General features: G+C 38.2%; 1 protein-coding gene across 4 annotated transcripts in view; it reads right to left on the bottom strand.

Annotated features, from left to right (window-relative positions):
• Window positions 1–19,767, bottom strand: part of DYNC2H1 (dynein cytoplasmic 2 heavy chain 1) — a 149,368-nt gene that overhangs the window by 30,117 nt on the left and 99,484 nt on the right. For 2 of the 4 annotated variants that reach the window (XM_034409222.3, XM_087894632.1), the window contains exons 77-82: window positions 18,885–19,010; window positions 15,420–15,530; window positions 14,459–14,614; window positions 12,634–12,709; window positions 11,806–12,017; window positions 10,311–10,415 (exon numbers count right to left, since the gene is read on the bottom strand). In XM_034409222.3, coding sequence (XP_034265113.1) covers window positions 10,311–10,415; window positions 11,806–12,017; window positions 12,634–12,709; window positions 14,459–14,614; window positions 15,420–15,530; window positions 18,885–19,010 — 786 coding nt within the window. Of the gene's footprint in view, window positions 1–10,310; window positions 10,416–11,805; window positions 12,018–12,633; window positions 12,710–14,458; window positions 14,615–15,419; window positions 15,531–15,646; window positions 15,816–18,884; window positions 19,011–19,767 lie in introns of those variants that run through there. The other 2 variants (XR_004589849.3, XM_034409227.3) reach the window with 2 other exon arrangements.

Raw genomic sequence — 19,767 nt, 5'->3', positions numbered from 1 at the left:
AAAGCAGCGTTGCTCGATTAAAAAAGGACGTAGCGGTAGCAGTCTTAATCGCCCAGGCCAGAGCTTGATGCTCCTTGCGAAAAGAGAGTTCTGACTTCCTGTCCTCAGATTTAAGGGCATCTAGGGAATCAGTGGAGACCAGAGAGGACGAAGACAGGTTGGCAATTGGCGGGTCAACCACTGGTAGAGACAATAAGGCATCCAACTCAGGCGCAGCGCAATAGAGTTTCTTATCGAGTGCATTGGGCCCCATTAGCGAACCCGGTTGAGACCAGGGAGACTGCAGTACATCAGAAAAGAGTTGGGGAAAGGGAATGAAATCTTTGCCCTGCTTCGAAGATGAGAATAGAGCCTCGTGCGGGGCGGTGGATGGCGTAGCGTCAGAAGATGACAAAGGTGAATCGGTCATGTTGGTGGTCTGTCGTGCCTTGTGCAGGAGGGATTTAAATAAGGAAGGCCTGAATAAGCCAGTAAAGGCAGGCACATCAGGCGCAAGACCTTCATCTTCCGAAAGTTCCAAATCCTCCATAGGTTCAGGACCACCGTCAGAATCCTCCGATGACGCGGGTGCCAAGCGTGAAGGGGATTTGGCCCGAGTGTGAGCCGCCGAAGAAGGCATGCAAGAAGGTACAATGGGAACTTGTTGAAGAGAGGATTGATGAATCCCAGCTGCTAACAGAGAGGACAAGGCATTGGAGAGTAAGGATTGCAAATCTATCTGTGTTGCCCGTAACTGACCATCCGGGTCACGTAGGCCGGCAGTGGTCGGAGTAAAGGTCGCTTCTGGGCGAGGTGGAGGAGGATAGGCCGGTCCTCTGAGACCCACAGATGAAACATCCGGTAAGGACACAGAGGTCCGTTTAGACAAAGTGCCAGAGATACCCTGAGGATCATTGGAGCAAGAAGGTGAAGCTGGCAATAATTGAGAAGCCGAGGTCAATGATGTCTGAGGTGGATCAGATGGAAAAACAGAGGCCAAGGAGGCCTGTCTGGCCTTGTCAAAATGTCGCTCAAGAGCCTTGTGGCGGCGTTGAGCATCTTTGTCTGCTGCCGATGACCTGAGTTGGCGGGTATCCCCAGAGGCCGACGTAGGCCTGGCACGTGATTTCGACTTATGTTTGGAAGGGGCCCTGGGTGGGCTGGGCTCCCGATCCACATCTGATGAAAGGTAACCATCCGCCATATTGACAGTTTAGATTTTCCAGTTATCAGTATAAACTGTTTATTCCTTATTTTTATATATATATATATATATATATATATATATATATATATATATATATATATATATATATATATATATATTTATTTGTATTTTTTAATTTTTTTCTTTCTTTCTTTCTTTTTTTTAATAACAAGTAGAACAGGTCAACAATAAAGGACAGCAGACGCCAAGAGTCCCAATCAGCAGGGACAACAAAGGCAACAGTCAAAGTCACTTTGATTGGCCAGCCAGTTGGAAGGCAACAAAGGCCACTAACCAAGATCGGGCGTTGGCAAGGGGAATGGAGTAAGCTGAGCACTCAAAATGTCCACCCAGATGAATTTGAGGTGAGCTGAGCACTCAAGATGGCCGCCCAGGGAAATCCAAAATGGCGGCCGCAGGCTCACCACGGCCGTTAGAAGAGCGGGCTGTCACTAAGAAGCTCCCACGGCCCGTATAAGGTTGGAAGATGCAGGCGCTGCCCGAGGGACAGACACCTGCTCTGCTCACCACAAGCGGGGACTCTGCTCACCACAAGCGGGGACTCCTGAAGCCGATTCCCAGCCAAGCGCCAAATTTGAAAAAATAAAGTCGGCCAGCGAAGCGCTCAGGAGAAGAGCGACAATAAGGCGATGACGTCAGAGCCTGCAGGGCGAACCATGCGGAGGGCTCCGGAGCCGCCGCTACGAGCCCAGCAAGGAAAAAAACTTTAAAATGGTGTGGGGGGTGCAGCGGCAGCCGCCAGCCCCTCGCGCACACCGGCGGCTAGAAATGCCAGAAGGGAGAACGCCCGAAGGCCGAAATCCCCAGCTACGGGCTGTAGATGGCGGGAAAGCCCGTGCGAGGGGCGAGGGGAAGGCTCCTGACTCAAACCCCTGTCTGACAGTAGGAATAAGGGCTCAGCCGAAGAAAAATGACTCTAAACAAAAATAAAGAAAAAAACCTAACGCAATAACTAAGAAAAAACGCAATAAGTTCACCACGAAAGGAGAAAAGCACCAGTCTGGAAGCGACTGAGTAAAAAGACTGATGCATCATGGGACAGCAGGGCGTGGCCACAGCACGGAGGGAGATAATCAAGAAAATTTACCCAGTCAGAGATAAGCGATGGGGAAAACAACCCATATGTGGATTGCATGAGCAGTGAGCTGGAAAATCCGTTTTGCTTGGTCTCGTTGACATTTTGTTATCTGTGTCTGTGTCATCCCATATCTAACTACTGTTTATCTGTATCTATTGCACATCTATATGAGACATATCTCATTTCATGAAGCTGCATTATTCAGATATTCAGTATTCTGAATTAAGTACTTAAAGTTCACTTGCTTTGGTATTTTTTTGTTAGAGTTTCTAACTTAAAAAATGTGCAGTGATGCAATGTTTCATTTTGTTTAATAAACTGGATACTTTTTAGTTTATCAAAAGAAAGTAAAACAATTGATTACACTTGCTAGAACATGAAGCTTCACTAATTTGTAATCTGTATTATTTTAAATTGTATAATTGTTGCTATTAACTTATTTGCTACACATTCTGGAAAATTAGTGCTTAAGACAGAAGAGTTTCAATTTAAGAAGAAAGAGGAGAAAACTTTTAATACATTTTTTTACAAACGAGATACACATTTTTAAATGTTAATGAAAATGAATCACCTTGTATATGAAAATGTTTTTCTCCTTAACAGAAATTGAAACAGAAATTGATTCGTTTGCTGAACAATAAACTAAATTACAGTTATAACAGTATAGGATCTCCAAATTAGATGCTTCTTTCTTTTCCAGTATAACCAGGACTAAAAAACTCTTGTCAAATCAGTTTAATTTATTATACTTAAATTAGCCAAACTATCTAATTTGAATTACCTTACAGTCTCCTTATAAACACTATTCTCCATGTTAAAATCTCACATAGAAAACAGTGAAAAGAAATTATGTAAGAAATGGAATCAGGATTTAGGCTCAGCATTTGCTCAGGCAATAAAATGTTTATAAGGAAACAGATCTTTCTGGGCAATTTGGACAGTGGTAAAAGTAAAACATATCAAGGAAACAACTGAAAGATCCAGGAGGTAAGCACCATTCAAAAGAAAAAAGAATGGTATTTAAGTAGTCCTCAACTTATGACTGTTTGCTTAGTGACCATTCAAAGTTATGTTGGATCCAAAAAGATACTTACAGCCCAAATTTGAAATTCTGATGATCAGCCTTCCCCTCCTAGTCACATGATCACATTTTCTGTGCTCGGCAACTGGCCCACATTTATGTGATCATGATTCATGTTTCAGTTTCTGGCAAAAAACCAACCATTGCGAATACTGGGTTCACTTAATGACAGTGGTGCTCTTTTAATGATTCATTTAATAACCATGGCGATTCAGGTAATGACTGCTACAAAATATATAAAATTAACTCAGTCATGTGATGAGCTACTTAAAAAACTGGCACAAGTTACAATTGTACTTCCGGGCTCAATTATGGTCCTAAATCAAGGACTTCCTACAGTGGTTAAAGAATTGCAATGGAATTGGTGAGATCACCTTAACAACAGAAAATCACTGGGTAGTTTTAAGTAATCTTTGTCTCAGCCTAATCTATTTTCCATCTTTTAGAGAGTTAGGCTTGGTGGTGCTAAGAGACATGCCTTCTCTGCTCTGTCATCACAGTTCTCTCTCCCCCCCCCCAAGGAATGTTATCTTCCCCCTCTCCCCCTAGAAGTGGGTCTCGCTCCATCCCCTTCAACATTCTGCAAATCTCTCAAGATCTGGCAACGCTGTCAGGCCTGGAGATTCCAGGGGATCCTATTATGGCTCCTTTACTATGGCCAACATTATCTTCTTTGCTCAGGTGTATTTTGTAGCTTTTAATTATGACAGTTGTTATATGTTTACTGGTTTTTCTTTTTAATTCACTATTATATAGTACCGAGAGTCATGTTTCTGTGAAATGGGCAGCCATATGAATATGATAAATAAATAAATAGATTGCTCATAGCTAGATGGCTAGCTAGACAGACAGGCAGACAGAAAATGAGAACTCTGGATGTGTGATGACTCCCCAGCATGTGTCCCCAGATACATCTCCAGATGTCAGATTGGAGAAAGATGAACCAATTCCGGGCATGTCTGGAATAGAGTTGGACAATGGCTCCAAGCAGCCATCTAAGAGGGATTTGGCTGAAGCTCAGCTGCAGGAGGACAGCCCTGAGGCTTCAGGTGGGAAAGCAAAGAGCTGCAACTGGTTAGTGATGAGGAGGAGGAACTGCCTTCTGCATCTGATCCGAGAACATGTAGGGCAGAGAAAAGGCAGGAGCAGTGACGGTCATCCCAATTACTCATAAGGAGGCAGCTTTGCCCTTCTTGATGGGCTGCACCAGAAGCTGGCTATTTAGCGCAGCAGACAGATGGAGGCGATGTTGGGAACAATGTGTTCATTTTCTAGCTGTATGTTGTGATCCCTGCCTTGCTTTGGATTGACACTGTGCCTTGACTTTGGATCGGGCCTTGGGATCTCTGGACCTTTCTTGCCTCATGAACCTGTTATGTTGTGGATTTAATTTTGCCTGGTGGATTTGTCTTGTTTGGGAAGCTTGGTACCAAGTATCTTGTGGACTCATTGGTCATTACTCTGTAGATTAGCATAGGTCTACTTTTGGCTGGACTTAATTGGGACAGTTTTGGGTGTTTGGTAAAGGGAATTGCTGTAGAATACTAATAAACCTACCAAACCACCATTACATGTGTGCGCGAGTGAACAGGACAGCATAATATATTACCTTAAACTCTGAAAGAAGAAAGCTAGGACACAATTCTAACAATAAAATATATGCTAGATATGGATCATTACAAAGTTGTATGCAGCTCATTAGGTATATATATCATCCACACATACAAAAAAAAAAGGTACTGAATCTATTCTACTTGGAATTGGATCCATTGTCATCTCTTTTCTAAGAAGAGTGAATATTAACAGACCATCAGTTATTTTAGTAATCTTCTAGAATATGCATTCTAATTTTCCATGTCTCTGAACTATAATTTATGATAGTTATTTGGAAGATGAGGGTTTTACTAAATTTCAGAAGTTAAACGTGTAGGCTTTTTATTGTGTCAAAAGACTGTATCAGCACATTTTTTTCAAGGGAATTAGGTCTTAAAAGCTTGAATACAAATCACAGGAGACATGCTAGCTCATGCAATTTTTAACTTAAGCAAACTAAGAGTGAATCTTTCCGTCACAGTAAAGGAAAAATTACATTCATGCTGTCAGCTTTGAATTTTATCAAATTTCCAAACAAAATGTCTCTTGTTTCTTTGAAGAGTCCATGCACGGCATGTTATAAAAATATGGTCATTTTACATAAAGCTATGTCATTATGAAGAAGATTCTGTCCTCCACTTCCAAGAAACTAGCAAGCAACAGAAGATATATTGGACATAAACAGCCCAGCTGAATATGTACACTTCTACTGCTCCAGTTGCTTGTGTGAGAAAGAGAAAGTGGGAAAGAGATTAAGATTAAGCGTTTATCCTTCCTTACCATGAAAGAAATATTTCTCAGCAATTGTTTTCAAAGAATACATTTTCACAATATCATTTCCATCTCATCCCTAAACCATGAAGTTGTCTTCAGTTGTTCCACTGCTAAATGATATCTACTCCCACCCCCAAATCTTGTGCTACTGACAATCTATAATACAATGAAAACGTGGATGATGGCATGATCAAAGTCTAGAATTTGCCCAGTTCTTGCTGCTTAGTTAGGCAAGCTGTTTCCCATCTGGCTGTTGGCTCTCTATGGCTGTTTTGGCTGAGGCTGGAAAAGAGGCTGATTACCTGGCTTAAACAGAAGCATCTGTTTGCAAAATACCTGGCCAACGCTTCTGAAATCAAGGTGACACATTCTAAATGATGTGCCTACCAATCCTCTGGAAGACTGCAAGGCCTGCTTTTAAACATGTAAACAGATTTTTTTCAAAACTGGTAGCTTGTAGGTATGTATTTTTGTATGTGTTTGTGTATGAGTCTATCTATCTATCTATCTATCTATCTATCTATCTATCTATCTATCTATCTATCTATCTATCTATCTATCTATTCTCCCATCCACCTCTTCATTGCCAATCACCTTTTACTGAGGAAGAGAGATGTCACTGAGTCTCACGTTCATCAAAAGGTTTCAGGCAATCTCACAACATCTCAACAAAGACAATCAAATTACAATTGTTAATTTTGATAAGGTACTTTTAAATGGTTTCGCATCTAATCTGTTTAACCAACCCTGACTTCTGTTTGCTTTATCCTACCTAATCCAATTTGGATCTTACAACAGACTCAATGTTGTAGATGTCACAGATGAAGTGAACTGGTTAGTCTGAAAATGTGCCATCAGACTTCTGACTTTTTGCCGTCATATGTGTATGTGTAATATTGACGGGAAAGCAGAAGTATAGTACATAAGCCAAAAACACTTGTCAACTTGCTTAAGAAATTGCTTTATTTTTAAAAAAAATCTCTGCAATGGGAAGCCAGAGTTAATGTCAGTTGTACTGTAGTTGACCTATCACTCATTTCAAGACGTCACACAGTTCCTTCGGAACATTGATAACACAAAAAATATAAATTGCTTTTCTATTCTTTGCTCAAGAAATAGACGTTAGGATAATTCAATAATTCTCTTTAACCTTACTTCTATTTTTTCATGATTTTGTTCTCAAATTGGCTATCAAAACAGGCCAATATAATGCTTCACAGAGTCCACTAACCTATTCCATCAGATTTCTTGTGGGAGAGTTAATTTGGGTTTCTCCCATTTCCTTCACAGCAGTTGATTTCAAAATGGTTATTTTTCCAGTATTTAAGGTACCTATATTATCCTTTGTTTCTGGGATACTGAAGTCTTTGTCTTGTCATAGTACTAGATAGGCATTTTAACAATATACAGAAGAATGGAGCATCTTCAGAAAAATGCCTACATTGCTAAACGTTTATAGCAGTAATAGAAGCTTTAATGAACTATCAAAAGAATTTTAAATGCCAACTATCACTTCTTTTAGTAATTTGAAGATTCTGTTTTTTAGACATGCTCCCTCCAGCATCTTAAAATACAAAATAATTCTCATAATGAGCCATATAATGCAATTATTACAATTTTTGGGTGCATTATTTGCTTTACATGTACTTCCTGTCATTCCCTCAAGGAACTTTATTATAATATTCCCAATGCTGATGAAATCTCTTCTACAGTCTGCTGCTTTATTCAATATTAAAAACATTTCTTGATTGGAAAATCCTCAGAACCAAAGGAATGAGTTTTCCATTCTATTTACTGCACACCCGTCCTTTACACTTATATACAAAGCCCTCTACATTGACCAGTACTGTTCCATCACCTTTTACCTTCTTTGATCTTCCCATTTTTAGAGAAGTCATCTTATTCATTTTCTTTTATCATAGTACATTATGATGCTGTGCTTTGCGGGAGATTTTATGACTGCAGTGTGTTACAGTTGTGCTGCCGCAAATTTTTGTATTCTCTACCAAAAAAATAATTGAGCTATTCTAGAGAATTTAAACATTTGTTACTGTAAAAATGCTAACTATGCCATTCCTAAATTAAAAGTTTGATTAAGTAAAGACAATATTTAAATTGGCTGTCTAAATATTTCTTGTTTTTAGCATGCTACTGTGGAAGGATGAGATATCTAAACAGAAATGATAGGAACATCAACATAAATTTTAAAAGTTGCATAAGATACTGATCCCAGGGAGATTGTCCATGTAATTTCACATTTTAGTAGAGAAATACAAGGAGGAGACAGAATAGTCACAACATACCATCCAGACAATATACACAACTCACACATTTAACATAGGGTTCAAATAAACTGTATCTGAAATACATATTTCACTATGTACTGCAACATGAAAATTCAGCAGTTTGAATGAAAATAATATCAATATAGAACCTATGGAACTATAGCACACAACCGTAGGGCTGGTTGGCTCTCAAAAGCCCTCCCTTCAGCTTTCAATTAATTAATTTTTAACAGTGCTTTAATCCCCCTTGCCGCCTTTAAATCTTCAATTTTTATATATTGTTTTTATGTTTTAATTTATTAGTGTTTTTTATTATTATTGTGTACCGCCCAGAGTCCCTCTATGAGGGAGATGGGGGGGAGGGGGAACAACATGTGATAGATAGATAGATAGATAGATAGATAGATAGATAGATAGATAGATAGATAGATAGATTACTGTTCTTCTAAAAAAATCATTTTAACTTTTCTAGTGTATTTCCTATGGTAAAGAAATCCATAGAGCCTTGGTGGCGCAGCAGATTAAAGTGCTGTTAAGTAGCACCAGCTGCCTGCAATTACTGCAAGTTCAAATCTCACCAAGCTCAAGGTTGACTCAGCCTTCCATTCTTTCGAGGTAGGTAAAATGAGGACCCGGATTGTGGGGGCAATAAATTGACTTTGTATAAAAAAGAACACCACTTGGGGGGGGGGGGGCGAAAGCCCTACTAAGCAGGTATATACAAAAGTATGAAGGCTATTGCTTAACACATTGGAAGCCGCCCTGAGTCTCCAGAGAAGGGCGGCATATAAATCGAACCAATAAATAAACAATAAATAAATTTTAGTCTATTTTCTCTTGGTAAAGTCCATAATTTTGTTTACTTTTTAAAAAACCAGAATAAAGCCGTGCTTAAATTGTTTTGACGAAGAGCTCCAACTTCATATTCTACCTAAATTCTTGCTAGACTGTACTGAACTGCCATTCAATATATATTCTTCTAAAGGGATAGCATCAAAAGCAGTGGTGAAATGTAAAATTTGTTACTATCGGTTCTGTGGGTGTGGCTTGGTGGGGGGTAATGTGACTGGGTGGGCGTGGCCAACTTTTTTTTTTTTTTTACTTTTAAAAGCATTTTTTCTACAACCTCAAGAGGTTGCAGAAAAAAATGCTTTTAAAAGCCTCTAACTATCAGGCAACTCAGCTGGGATCGTCAGAGGCTTTTAAAGGCATTTTTTTTTACAACCTCTTCGGCCGAAGAGGTTGTAGAAAAAATGCTTTTGAAAGCCTCTGACGATCCCAGCTGAGCCGCGCGATCCTCAGAGGCTTTTTTTTTAACTTTTAAAAGCATTTTTTCGGCTGAAGATGTTGTAGGGGGTGGGGCAGGGATTTTTGCTACTGGTTCTCAGAACCAACCACCGCCATCGCTACTGGATTGGGCAATCCGGTCCGAACCGGGAGCATTCCACCCCCGATCAAAAGCTAATTTCAAGTTCTACAAAGTGGATTCTCTGTGCTGTAGGATGAGGCACTGATCTAGGAGTGATTATTTTTTCTCTCTCATTCTTTGGACTTGGTTTCAGCTCTAATTGGCTTTACATTTCCATTTTGACATTAATTATGCAGACAAAATTCAGAGGACAACTGGCTTGCTAATTTTATTCAGTTCTGTTCTGCTTTTTTTTTTTTAAATGAAGCAAAGAAATGCTTATGAGAAATCCCTAAGGAAATTACTAAAATGCAGCATGTGATTCTAAATGGAGGGACGTCACAAATTTGTGAACAAAGACATTTTTCAGAAATTTCTAGAAAAGAGTGTTTTATTTTGTAAAAACTTCACAGGTCCTGTTTCTTGCTATCAGCAGAACAATGGGAAGACGGGACTAGTAATCATAATCATCACTTTCTCAGTAAGGAAATACTTGTACATACTGAGAAACATCATTTTTGTTTTCATGAATATGCATTACTATAGTAGCAATCACTTCTCATATTTAAGGAATCAATATGGTTTACACACCAGAAGCTGATAACCATTCAATATGTACACAGAGAGTTACCACATGCTCTGTTTGAGGCTCAGCTCTTTCATAACATGGAATGTTGCTAGTGAAGTGTTGTTGTTTTTTTACCGTAGTTTTAAAGGGAACTAAGATTTGGTGGAAGATAATGTATGCCATTCCAATTCTTGGAAAACTGATTTAACTTACAAATAAAAAGACACAGTCTCTTTATAAATGATATGTGCATTATTGATAGTAATTAACTTCTTCCCCACAAAACTCTACCAATAAGGAAAACTCCAAATCTTACCAAAGAACTGATCATTCGTTGAGATGAACGTGCAATATTGGCAGGCAAGCCAAAAAAATCAGGATTGTCATCTTCTGGAAGGCTTTCAATCACATGGCGGTAATCCTATGTAGAAAACAGTAGTAGTAAACATGTGTAAATATGTGGCTTATACATTTTGGAAATAAATTTTAGATTATTAAATTAATAATCCTTAAGGAATTACCTAGAATTACCAGAACAACTAGACACAAGGACAGCTTTTTCCCGAATGCCATCACTCTGCTTAACAACTAATTCCCACAACACTGTCAAATAATTTACTAAGACTGTATTACTATTATTCTTCTCTTCCTAACTAGTATCTATCTCTTCCCACTTATTACTATAACCATGTTGCTTGTATCTTTCAATTAAATTGTTTTTATTTATTTCCTAGAACAATTTGATAGCTTATTAGTAACCTTGACTATCACTAAGTGTGGTATCTTTTTATTCTCGATGAATGTATTTTATTCTCCTTATGTACACTGAGAGCATATACACCAAAGACAAATTCCTTGTATGTCCAATCACACTTGGCCAATAAAGAATTCTATTCTTTTCTATTCTAAATCTAACAAGGTGCTGGAGAATGATTGATGCATCTTTAAAAACTAGAAACAGAAAAAATGAAACTATTATTAAGCTTATTATTCAACTAGTGAATAACAGTTGAACTATTACTCAACTTTATTATAAGTTAAAAGTATAGTTGAAAGAAGTGTGAAGCTTGAACTCTGAAAAAGGCAAATAGGAGAAGGGAGGATCCTTTTGAACTGTGATGCCGGGGGCGACTATTATGAATCCCATGGATTCCTAGAAGTCCTAGATGAGCCTCACCAAATTTATGACTTGAAGTCAAGATCGCCAAACAGAGGCTGTGATACTTCAGTCATGCCATGGGAGCTGACTCACTTGAAAAGTCATTTATGCTGGGAGTGATCAGCAGAAAAAGGAAAAGGGGGTCACCCTAGCATCAGCTGGCTGGACAGTATAAAGGATGACACCGGGATGACCATGGTGGATCTGAAAGAGGTGGTGTGAGACAGAGGGGCATGGAGGGTGCTGATTCATCGAGTAACCAAGGGTCAAACACAACTAAATGGCTGTCAACAGTGACTTTAAATACATGCTTTTAGTTTTGTTTCTTGGCTAACAACAACGTTAAAGGGGGGGGGGCTTAAAATTGTGGCTCCTTTCATGTTCAAACTCTGTGTATATGTGTGCATCTGAGAGGCTGTGCTTGGAAGTTCTGACAATGCAACTGACGTAGTAGTTACTAAAAAGTTCCTGTTTTAATCAGACATGTCTGGCTTATAGGGCAATAATTTTTAACAGGTCAATAGATAAAACACATCATCAATAGCCTCAATAGCTACTTTGGGAATCAAAAACAACAATAATCTATCATTTTAATAAAGCCAAAGAGAATTAATTTTAGCGTGACCATCTGATAAGTAGGGAACATACTTACCAATATATTGCAAGAGCTAGGTAGCGAAATAGAATAAGGAAATCTGCTCATCTTCTTGCCCCGGAAATTTGAGTCAGCAATGACTCTGGAGTTAAAAAATTGTTCCAGGTAAGATCGCAGGACCCTCATATCAAAGTAATTATCTATGCGACCTCCATAAATAGCATTTTCCAATAAACCATGCACAAACTCCCACTGAAAATCTTTGGCACCTGAAATGAGTAAATATAAAGCATGTTACAATGTAGTGCAATGATTTGATGGCAGATTATTTTTTTAGTTAACCTTTAACTTAATGTAGGAAAGCAATAAATTCTGCTCCCATATGACTCATGTCTATGCAGATGATCTAATACTTTCATTTAATTGTGACATTCTCCACATTACATATCCTTATGGAGCCCTAACAATTTTGCCTAATGAATTCTAGTCAGTTGCCTCTTTCCTTATAGTCCCTCAAAACTGCTAAATATATGCATTATTAAATATATAAATAAAACTGCTGAACATATAAATCTACAATTGGACAAGTCATAGTTATGAGAACAATTATATTAATATATTTATTTATTCAGAGCCATCAGTTATATATAACTGTTCATATAACTTTTAGTTTTGAGCTCCAGATTGTTGTACAAAGATTTTCTTATATACAATAAATTCATGAATCATTTATGTGTGTACACGCCTGCATTTTTTAATAATTAATTTGAAGCCAACTTTCGAGAGCAATAAACATCATAATGAATAAAGTACCTACATATTTACTGTTTCAGAAAGCTAGGCCAGATAATGGAACAAGGGTTCCTTAAGGATATGACGACTCACCATCAAATAGTCTGTCAATAATATCATATCCTGCACGAAGATCAGATAGAGAAAATTCATAAAATTTGGTCCAGCCCTTGAAAAAAAGTATTAGCAAACGGTAAATATTAAATGTCCATACCACTTTAAAAAATATTCAAAAGCATCTATGCCAAATTTCATATGAAAAATTCAATGGAAAGCAGAATAAAATAATTAAATGCCAAGCAACTTAAAAGGAAGAAAATTCTCTAGTGAGCTATTGATTTTTACAAAAGAGAGACAGACAGATGAATATATACTCGCTCTGGCAGAAGAGGTATGCTCTGGATCCCATTGGCCAAGGAATTGTGTCTGGTGGGGTGAAGAGAAGAATCTTTTCTATTGTGCCTCCCACCCTTTGGAATATCATGCCCCCACACCCCATGTTGAGATCTGCCCCTACCCTCTTGACTTTCCGAAAGAGCCAAAAACATAGTTTTACCTACTAACTTGGCATCCACCATTTTGGAGGTGGCTAGTAGATTAGTACAGCATCTCACCTCCAACCTGTCTATGTATTGGCTTTTTATCTGTTTTAATATTAATTTAATTGCTTTAGCTTTTAATGCCTAATAGTTAAATCTTATAATTTATGGTATTGTAAGCCATCCAGAGTCACTTGGTAGACAGATGGGCAGCATACAAATTTAATAAATAAATAACATAGTATCAAGCAACATAGATTTCCATGGACACAGTATATGTTTGGGAAGGCAACATTTTGATGCATAATGTAGGTTACTGGAAGACAGGTTTCCAGTCCTTCTTTAAAACTGTCATGCTTTCGAATCAAAGACTTCTCACTGAAGTAAACAAAAAACTGAATCACGCTGCTGGTGAGATATGTGTGTATATAGAACCTGCATTTCAACTTCTTCATTCCTGGTGATTCAACTCAACATTCTTAATTTTCCATGAGCATTAGCAGTGAAAAGCCTATTATCTATCACTCCCAGGCCAGTTGATCATACCCGACAATACATGTTAGGAGGGAAAAAAGTTTGGTGGGAAGATATTTTTTAGCCTCTGGCTGGTAAACTGCAGATTCTCTATCTTCAAAGGTACTTTTGCAGAATTTACATAAATGTTGTAGAGTTGGAGAATGCTAAATTAATTTTATAAGGCTATTAAACAGGTTTTCTGTTTTGGTGGGAAGAAAAAAAAAATCTTTAAAGTTCAAGGGAGAACTTAAGATACCAAACATGAAGGATGTAATTAATGAAAAAAGGACAATATAAGATAAACTCAGCTTTATGAAAATAAAATTTTAAAAAATACTTATTTAAACAACCACGACCTCAAAGCATCAATTTTGAAAACTGAACCCTTCTTCCCCCGCCATCTTTAAGGCACTTATCCAAAGCAAACAAACAATAAGCATTTAAAATATACACATGCAGCCATTTAAAGCAACTTCAATCACCTAAAAAGGAAGTTTGGAAAAAACAAGCATCGATTCTGACTTTTTAATAGTTCATTTTAGCACAAGTAAATGGCTGAAGTTAATAAGATTAAATCATAGGATCGGAAGGTACAATATATAACAATAGGTATGATGTAAATAATTTCTTTACAGTACTTAGCAGAAATACTTAGTTTAAACAGAAGGGGGAAAAATGAATTAAATTAGACTTATCCCCTTTAGGTGTTTTTAGTATTATAGCCTTTATTTTCAGAATTGGTTTTTATGATCTTGGCAATCAAGAAAGCAATTACTATCCACAATAATTGTTAATACAGGGAAGAAAACAGTACATTAAATGAGAAGGGAAAAAAAATAGTAGCAATTAATTTTTTTTTTTACCTGAGGGATATAATTCCTTCGTTCTTGACAAGCAGCATGAAACCAAGCCAGGCTAAAAAGAGCATGAGCTCGAGCTAAATTACCCTTTTTACCAATTTGTTCTGGCGTCCAAGATTCATATGTTCGCATTAGGTTCTTTTTGAGGCCTGGAGGTGCCTGGAAGAGAAAATAATATCTTACCGTAGCATTAAAGTATGGTGACTGGTATCACAAAGAATGCAAGCAAATGTCTGCTTGTACAATATAGCTTTTTCCACTTTCTTTTTAATTTAGTTTATTACATATGTTAGAAAGAGAGGCTGCAGGAAGCTGCAATGGGGCCGAGGAAGCAAATGGCCCCACAAGTAGAACATGCTTTTCAATGGATAAACAAGTTTATAGTGGAGAAAAGGACAGACTGCATTCCTCTGTAATTTGGGATGCAATCCCATGTATTAAATGACAGTTTGGAATTGTAATTACCATATTTTTTGGCGCATAAGACACACTTTTCCCCCCTAAAAGAGGATGAAAATTTGGGTGCGTCTTATACACCGAATGTAGCCCTGAATGGGTGGAAAATGGGGTGCGCAGAGGCGGCAATAGGCTATGGCAATCCCTGCAGTCTGAAACAGCTGATGGTCGGGAGGCCGATCCAACCGATCCAATCAGCTGCTTGTGCTAATCAGACTGTGATGAAGCTGAAACGGGCTGTTTGCTTTAAGGACGTAAATTGCTGGGAGGAAGAGGCAGATTTTTTTCCCCTTGTGCTAATCAGGCTGCGCTAAAAATGAAACAAACAGGCTGTTTGCTGTTTGCTGCAAGGAGGCAAATTGCTGGGAGCAGAAGCAGAGGCAGATTTTTTTTCTTGTTTTCCTCCCCAAAAAAGGTAGGTGCGTCTTATAGTCTGGAGAGTCTTATACTCCAAAAAATACAGTATTTTGCCAGTAAGGTTGGAATTCCTTAGAGTTTCAAATCTTACTTCGTATGTTATTTTCAGACTTGATTGGAGCAAAATGGGAGAAAAACTGGGATGGACTTCAGCTGTCAACCATAGACGAAACCCAGGCTGGGGCTGTAGGTTATTCAATTCCTATTGTAAGAGAATTGATGTTCAAAATGTAAAGAAATGCTTTACATTCTAATGTCAAATTGCTCTCTGAAAAATATGGACAATTAAATTTAATATACTGAAATACGATAATAGAAAGACAAATCCATTTCTTCGTAAATTGAACAATCCTTTTTTTACCCCTGACATGAGATGATTATATTCTCTTATATAGTCTTTTATATTCTCTTCTGTCAACTGATTGTTTGAGAAAAGTCAGGATTTGCAACCATGTTTTGTCTTCCGCTTGATTATTATTTTCTGAGTCTGGATGTCAAAGGGAAGAGAGGATTAGAAGATATACAGTATACCCAAATAAAAATTTCATATATAGTCAAAATGAGAAACAATGTCTTCCAAAAGCAATTTTTGCTTTTATTATTTGAATACCAGGAATTGAAGGATTTATACCAACTGTAACTATATTTTTCTACCAGTTAATTTTTGAAGTATAAATATATTTGTTTGGTATGAACTACAAGTTATCTCCTGAATGAATCATCTGTGGCTTTTAAAAATATTTCAAAAGTATGTTAACATCCTTTCACCAAATTCTGCCTTTATTATAAATATCACTGTAGTGAGGGGGTTTATATTTTTAATACACATATTTCTAGGGGAATAATTTTAGGGAGTAGGACAATTTGACATAATAACAAAATAATAATTTGTTTAAAATAGCACGCTCCATTTTCTACATCATTACATAGATTTACATCGTTGTAACTTTTACAATAATAGTTGCCTCAAATATACTTAGGAGCAATTAGCAAAAAGGATACAACTCCTCCTAAACCATACTTCTGTGGTCTTAGAAGTACTACACCTGAATAAATTACAAATCCTTTAATCTGTTTAGATTTAAAATAAATTACAAATGCTAATTTGACATGCACAGTAGACAGCAAACTATAGTGCAGTTACTCATTAATCACTGATGACTACTTTTCCAAGGCACAAATGTTAAAGGGTCTCCAAAACCTAGTAATATTTCTTTAACTATGGCAAGACTGTAGAACTGGGCTACAAACAAAAGTGAGTGCACTATACTGACAATCCATCCTTCCTTCCTTCCTTCCTTCCTTCCTTCCTTCCTTCCTTCCTTCCTTCCTTCCTTCCTTCCTCCCTCCCTCCCTCCCTCCCTCCCTCCCTCCCTAGTGGAGCAATCAAAGCTGGGATATAATTTAAGAGGAAACCAAATACAAACAATTGGGTTGGTGTGAAGACTCAATGGTTAAGACGCTGGGTTATCACCTGGAAAGCTGACAGTTGTGCAATGAGGCAAGCACCCACCTTCTCCTAGCTCCTGCCCACCTAGCAGTTCAAAAGCATGCATATGTGAGTAGATAAATAGGTACCACTTCAGTGGGGAAGAGACAGTGCTCCGCCACTTCACACCGGCCATCTGACCATGGAAGCATGTTTGGACATTGCTGGCTCAATGGCCTTGAAATGGAGATGAGTGCTGACTTTATAGTGGACAACGACTAGCAGAGTAAAATCTGCCATGGTGGCACAGAGGTTAGAGTGCAGTACTGCAGGCTACTTCTGCTGATTGCCGACTGCCGGGAGTTCGGCAGTTCGAGTCTCACTGGCTCAAGATTGATTCAGCCTTCATCCTTCCGAGGTCAGTAAAACGAGGATCCAGATTTTTGACTCTGTAAACCACTTAGAGTGGGCTATAAAGCTCTATGAAGTGGTATATACTGTAAGTCTAAGTGCTATTGCTAAGTGCTATTACAGGGACACCTTTCCTTTCCTTTTTTCCTTTTTTCAGATACAAATAAGGTGGCTATACAGAAGCGAGAATGTGGATACACAGCTATATTTATTTATTTATTTATTTAAATTTATATATCGCCCTTCTCCCGAAGGACTCAGGGTGGTGGACAGCCGGAATTAAGATACATATAATATGTTAAAAATAACTAAAATAAATTAAATTGATCGGCCTCCCAATTTAAAACCAGAGAGAATGGTGGTTTCCCAATTACTGTAAAGTTGGAACATCTGTGCATTTTTTTTCTTATCAGGCAAAAGGGTAGCAACATTTCTTGTGTCAAGCAGCAATATAAAAGAGGAACAAGCCTTCTGTAATATACTAACTGATATATGGGATGCTAAATTATACGTATGTACATATAGTTTTCAACATTATCTAACCTATCCACTATGATCCAATAAATATGGGTAAGAATCTTAGAGAATCTAATTTTCTCAGTGGCAAGCAGTTGTTATAAATCATATTCTTGGTTTCCATTTATTTATTAGTTAAGAGTCAACAGAACCAAAAATCAGCAAGACAACTATGATTTAATTAATTGTAATGGTTTGAAATAAATTGTGAATGTCGCCAATCCAACCGATCCCTAATAATCCTTGCATTCTAAGGTCAATTAACAACTGGAATTATTTGCCACACAAGAATTTTACCACAAAATCCTTAAAAGAGTTATCTAAACTTCCCACTGAGTGCAATGTACCTTTCTTTCAGGAAAGTGTGATAGGATTGCAAACTATTTCTTTTATGATTGTTTTATTAATTTGGGGGGTGGAGGTCTGTTCATCGAGCTTGTGGGTTGGTTTCCTAATGTTTCGTTACCAGGATAGGTGACATGTTCAGCAGAATTTAGGGGATGTCAGCAGGGGTGAAATCCAGCAGATTCTGACAAGTTCTGGAGAACCGGTAGGGGAAATTTTGAGCAGTTCGGAGAACCGGCAAATACCACCTCTGGCTGGCCCCGGAGTGGGGTGGGAATGGAGATTTTGCAAATCCTTCCCCCAGGAGTGGGGAGGGTATGAGGATTTTGCAGTATCCTTTCCTTGCCACGCCCACCAAACCACACCATGACCACCAAGCCATGCCCACAGAACCTGTAGTAAAAAAAATTGGTTTTCACCACTGGATGTCAGTGACAGCGTTCTTCTGCTTATAAGGGCTTTGTGTGGTCAGTAAATCTTGTGATGGGGCAGTCACGTTAGATCAGGGTCTTGTGATGGGTCAGGTGTGGGTCATCTCTGGTCAGGGTCTTGTGATGACGAGGTCACATTAGGTGAGGGCCATTGGGAGGTGAACTGCTGGTTGGGGGGTTGCGTGGGTTGGTTAAGTGTTAAATGCCATCGCTGGTAGGCTGTGTGGTTGATTTGAATTCTACGGGGTTCATAGGTTGGTTGTAGGTCGATGTGTTTGTTGATGGAATTGCTTGTGGAGTTTTTATTAATTTTATTACGTTGACAGATGATTTGTCCTGGGCATTACAATAATATTGATAACATTTTTCTCCATTTGCCACAGAAAACAGCCTAAAAACTACTGAATTCTGCAAAATACCTTACCTTTTCCAATATAGGCAGCCATGATACAACAAGATGCAAATTCTTCAAGCACAGCCATTCTCCATTCCGGGCACAATCTTTTACCATCTGAATAGCTAGATCAGCTTGACCTTGGCCCATGGCCACCTACAAAAGATAGTGGAATATTGTTCTTTAATCATAGGGAAAAGTGTATATATTTGTAGGAGTCTTGCAGATTAAGCACTGAAGTACTGAATTCTAACACTGTGACTACATTATGACATTGAAATTGTAAAAATGGCACAAAATGTCAAGTGTGAAATTACTGCCATTTATTTGTAGATAATTTTGGATCATATTTGTAATTAATGGAAATCATTATCTGGTAGTCTCATAGAAAATGAATTATCCCATACATAAAATATAATGGAGGCAACATATCAATTAAAATATCATTGCCATTTGTCTTGTATCTTTATTATCTCCAGAATTGTTTCAGTATAGTTTATAAAGAGGAGAAAGGTCTTTTATTTTTTTTTAGAAGAAAACATATTAATTATTTGTCCTTCTTAACCCTAACCATAACCAGCCTGTTTGCAGTTGTGTGGCTCAGCAGCAACATGTTGCTTGGCCAATATCTGCCTGTCTGTCTGGATCTGGAAGTTCCACAGGGACTTAGTCCTGTTATTCTCCACAACCTTCTGTAGAATCTCCCATCTGGAGATAGGACGATCTGGTTCATACAATGTGCAGATATTCCTGTAAATAACACCAGCTATTTGACTGTCTCGTTCAGTGTATGCTCTTCCTGTCTACCTCTTGCACCCTGCCGCAGACTGTATTGGACTGTCTCTGGTACTCTGAACAGTCTGCACCTCAGATCCTGTCTAGAGTAGTAGAATCCTCTTCTATGGTTCTGGGC

The sequence above is a fragment of the Pantherophis guttatus genome, chromosome 5, assembly GCF_059756535.1.
Source record: "Pantherophis guttatus breed Tessera chromosome 5, ASM5975653v1, whole genome shotgun sequence".
Lineage (NCBI taxonomy): Eukaryota > Metazoa > Chordata > Lepidosauria > Squamata > Colubridae > Pantherophis > Pantherophis guttatus.
The sequence above is the reverse complement of the archived record's forward strand: the minus strand, read 5'-3'. Positions and strand labels throughout refer to the sequence as shown.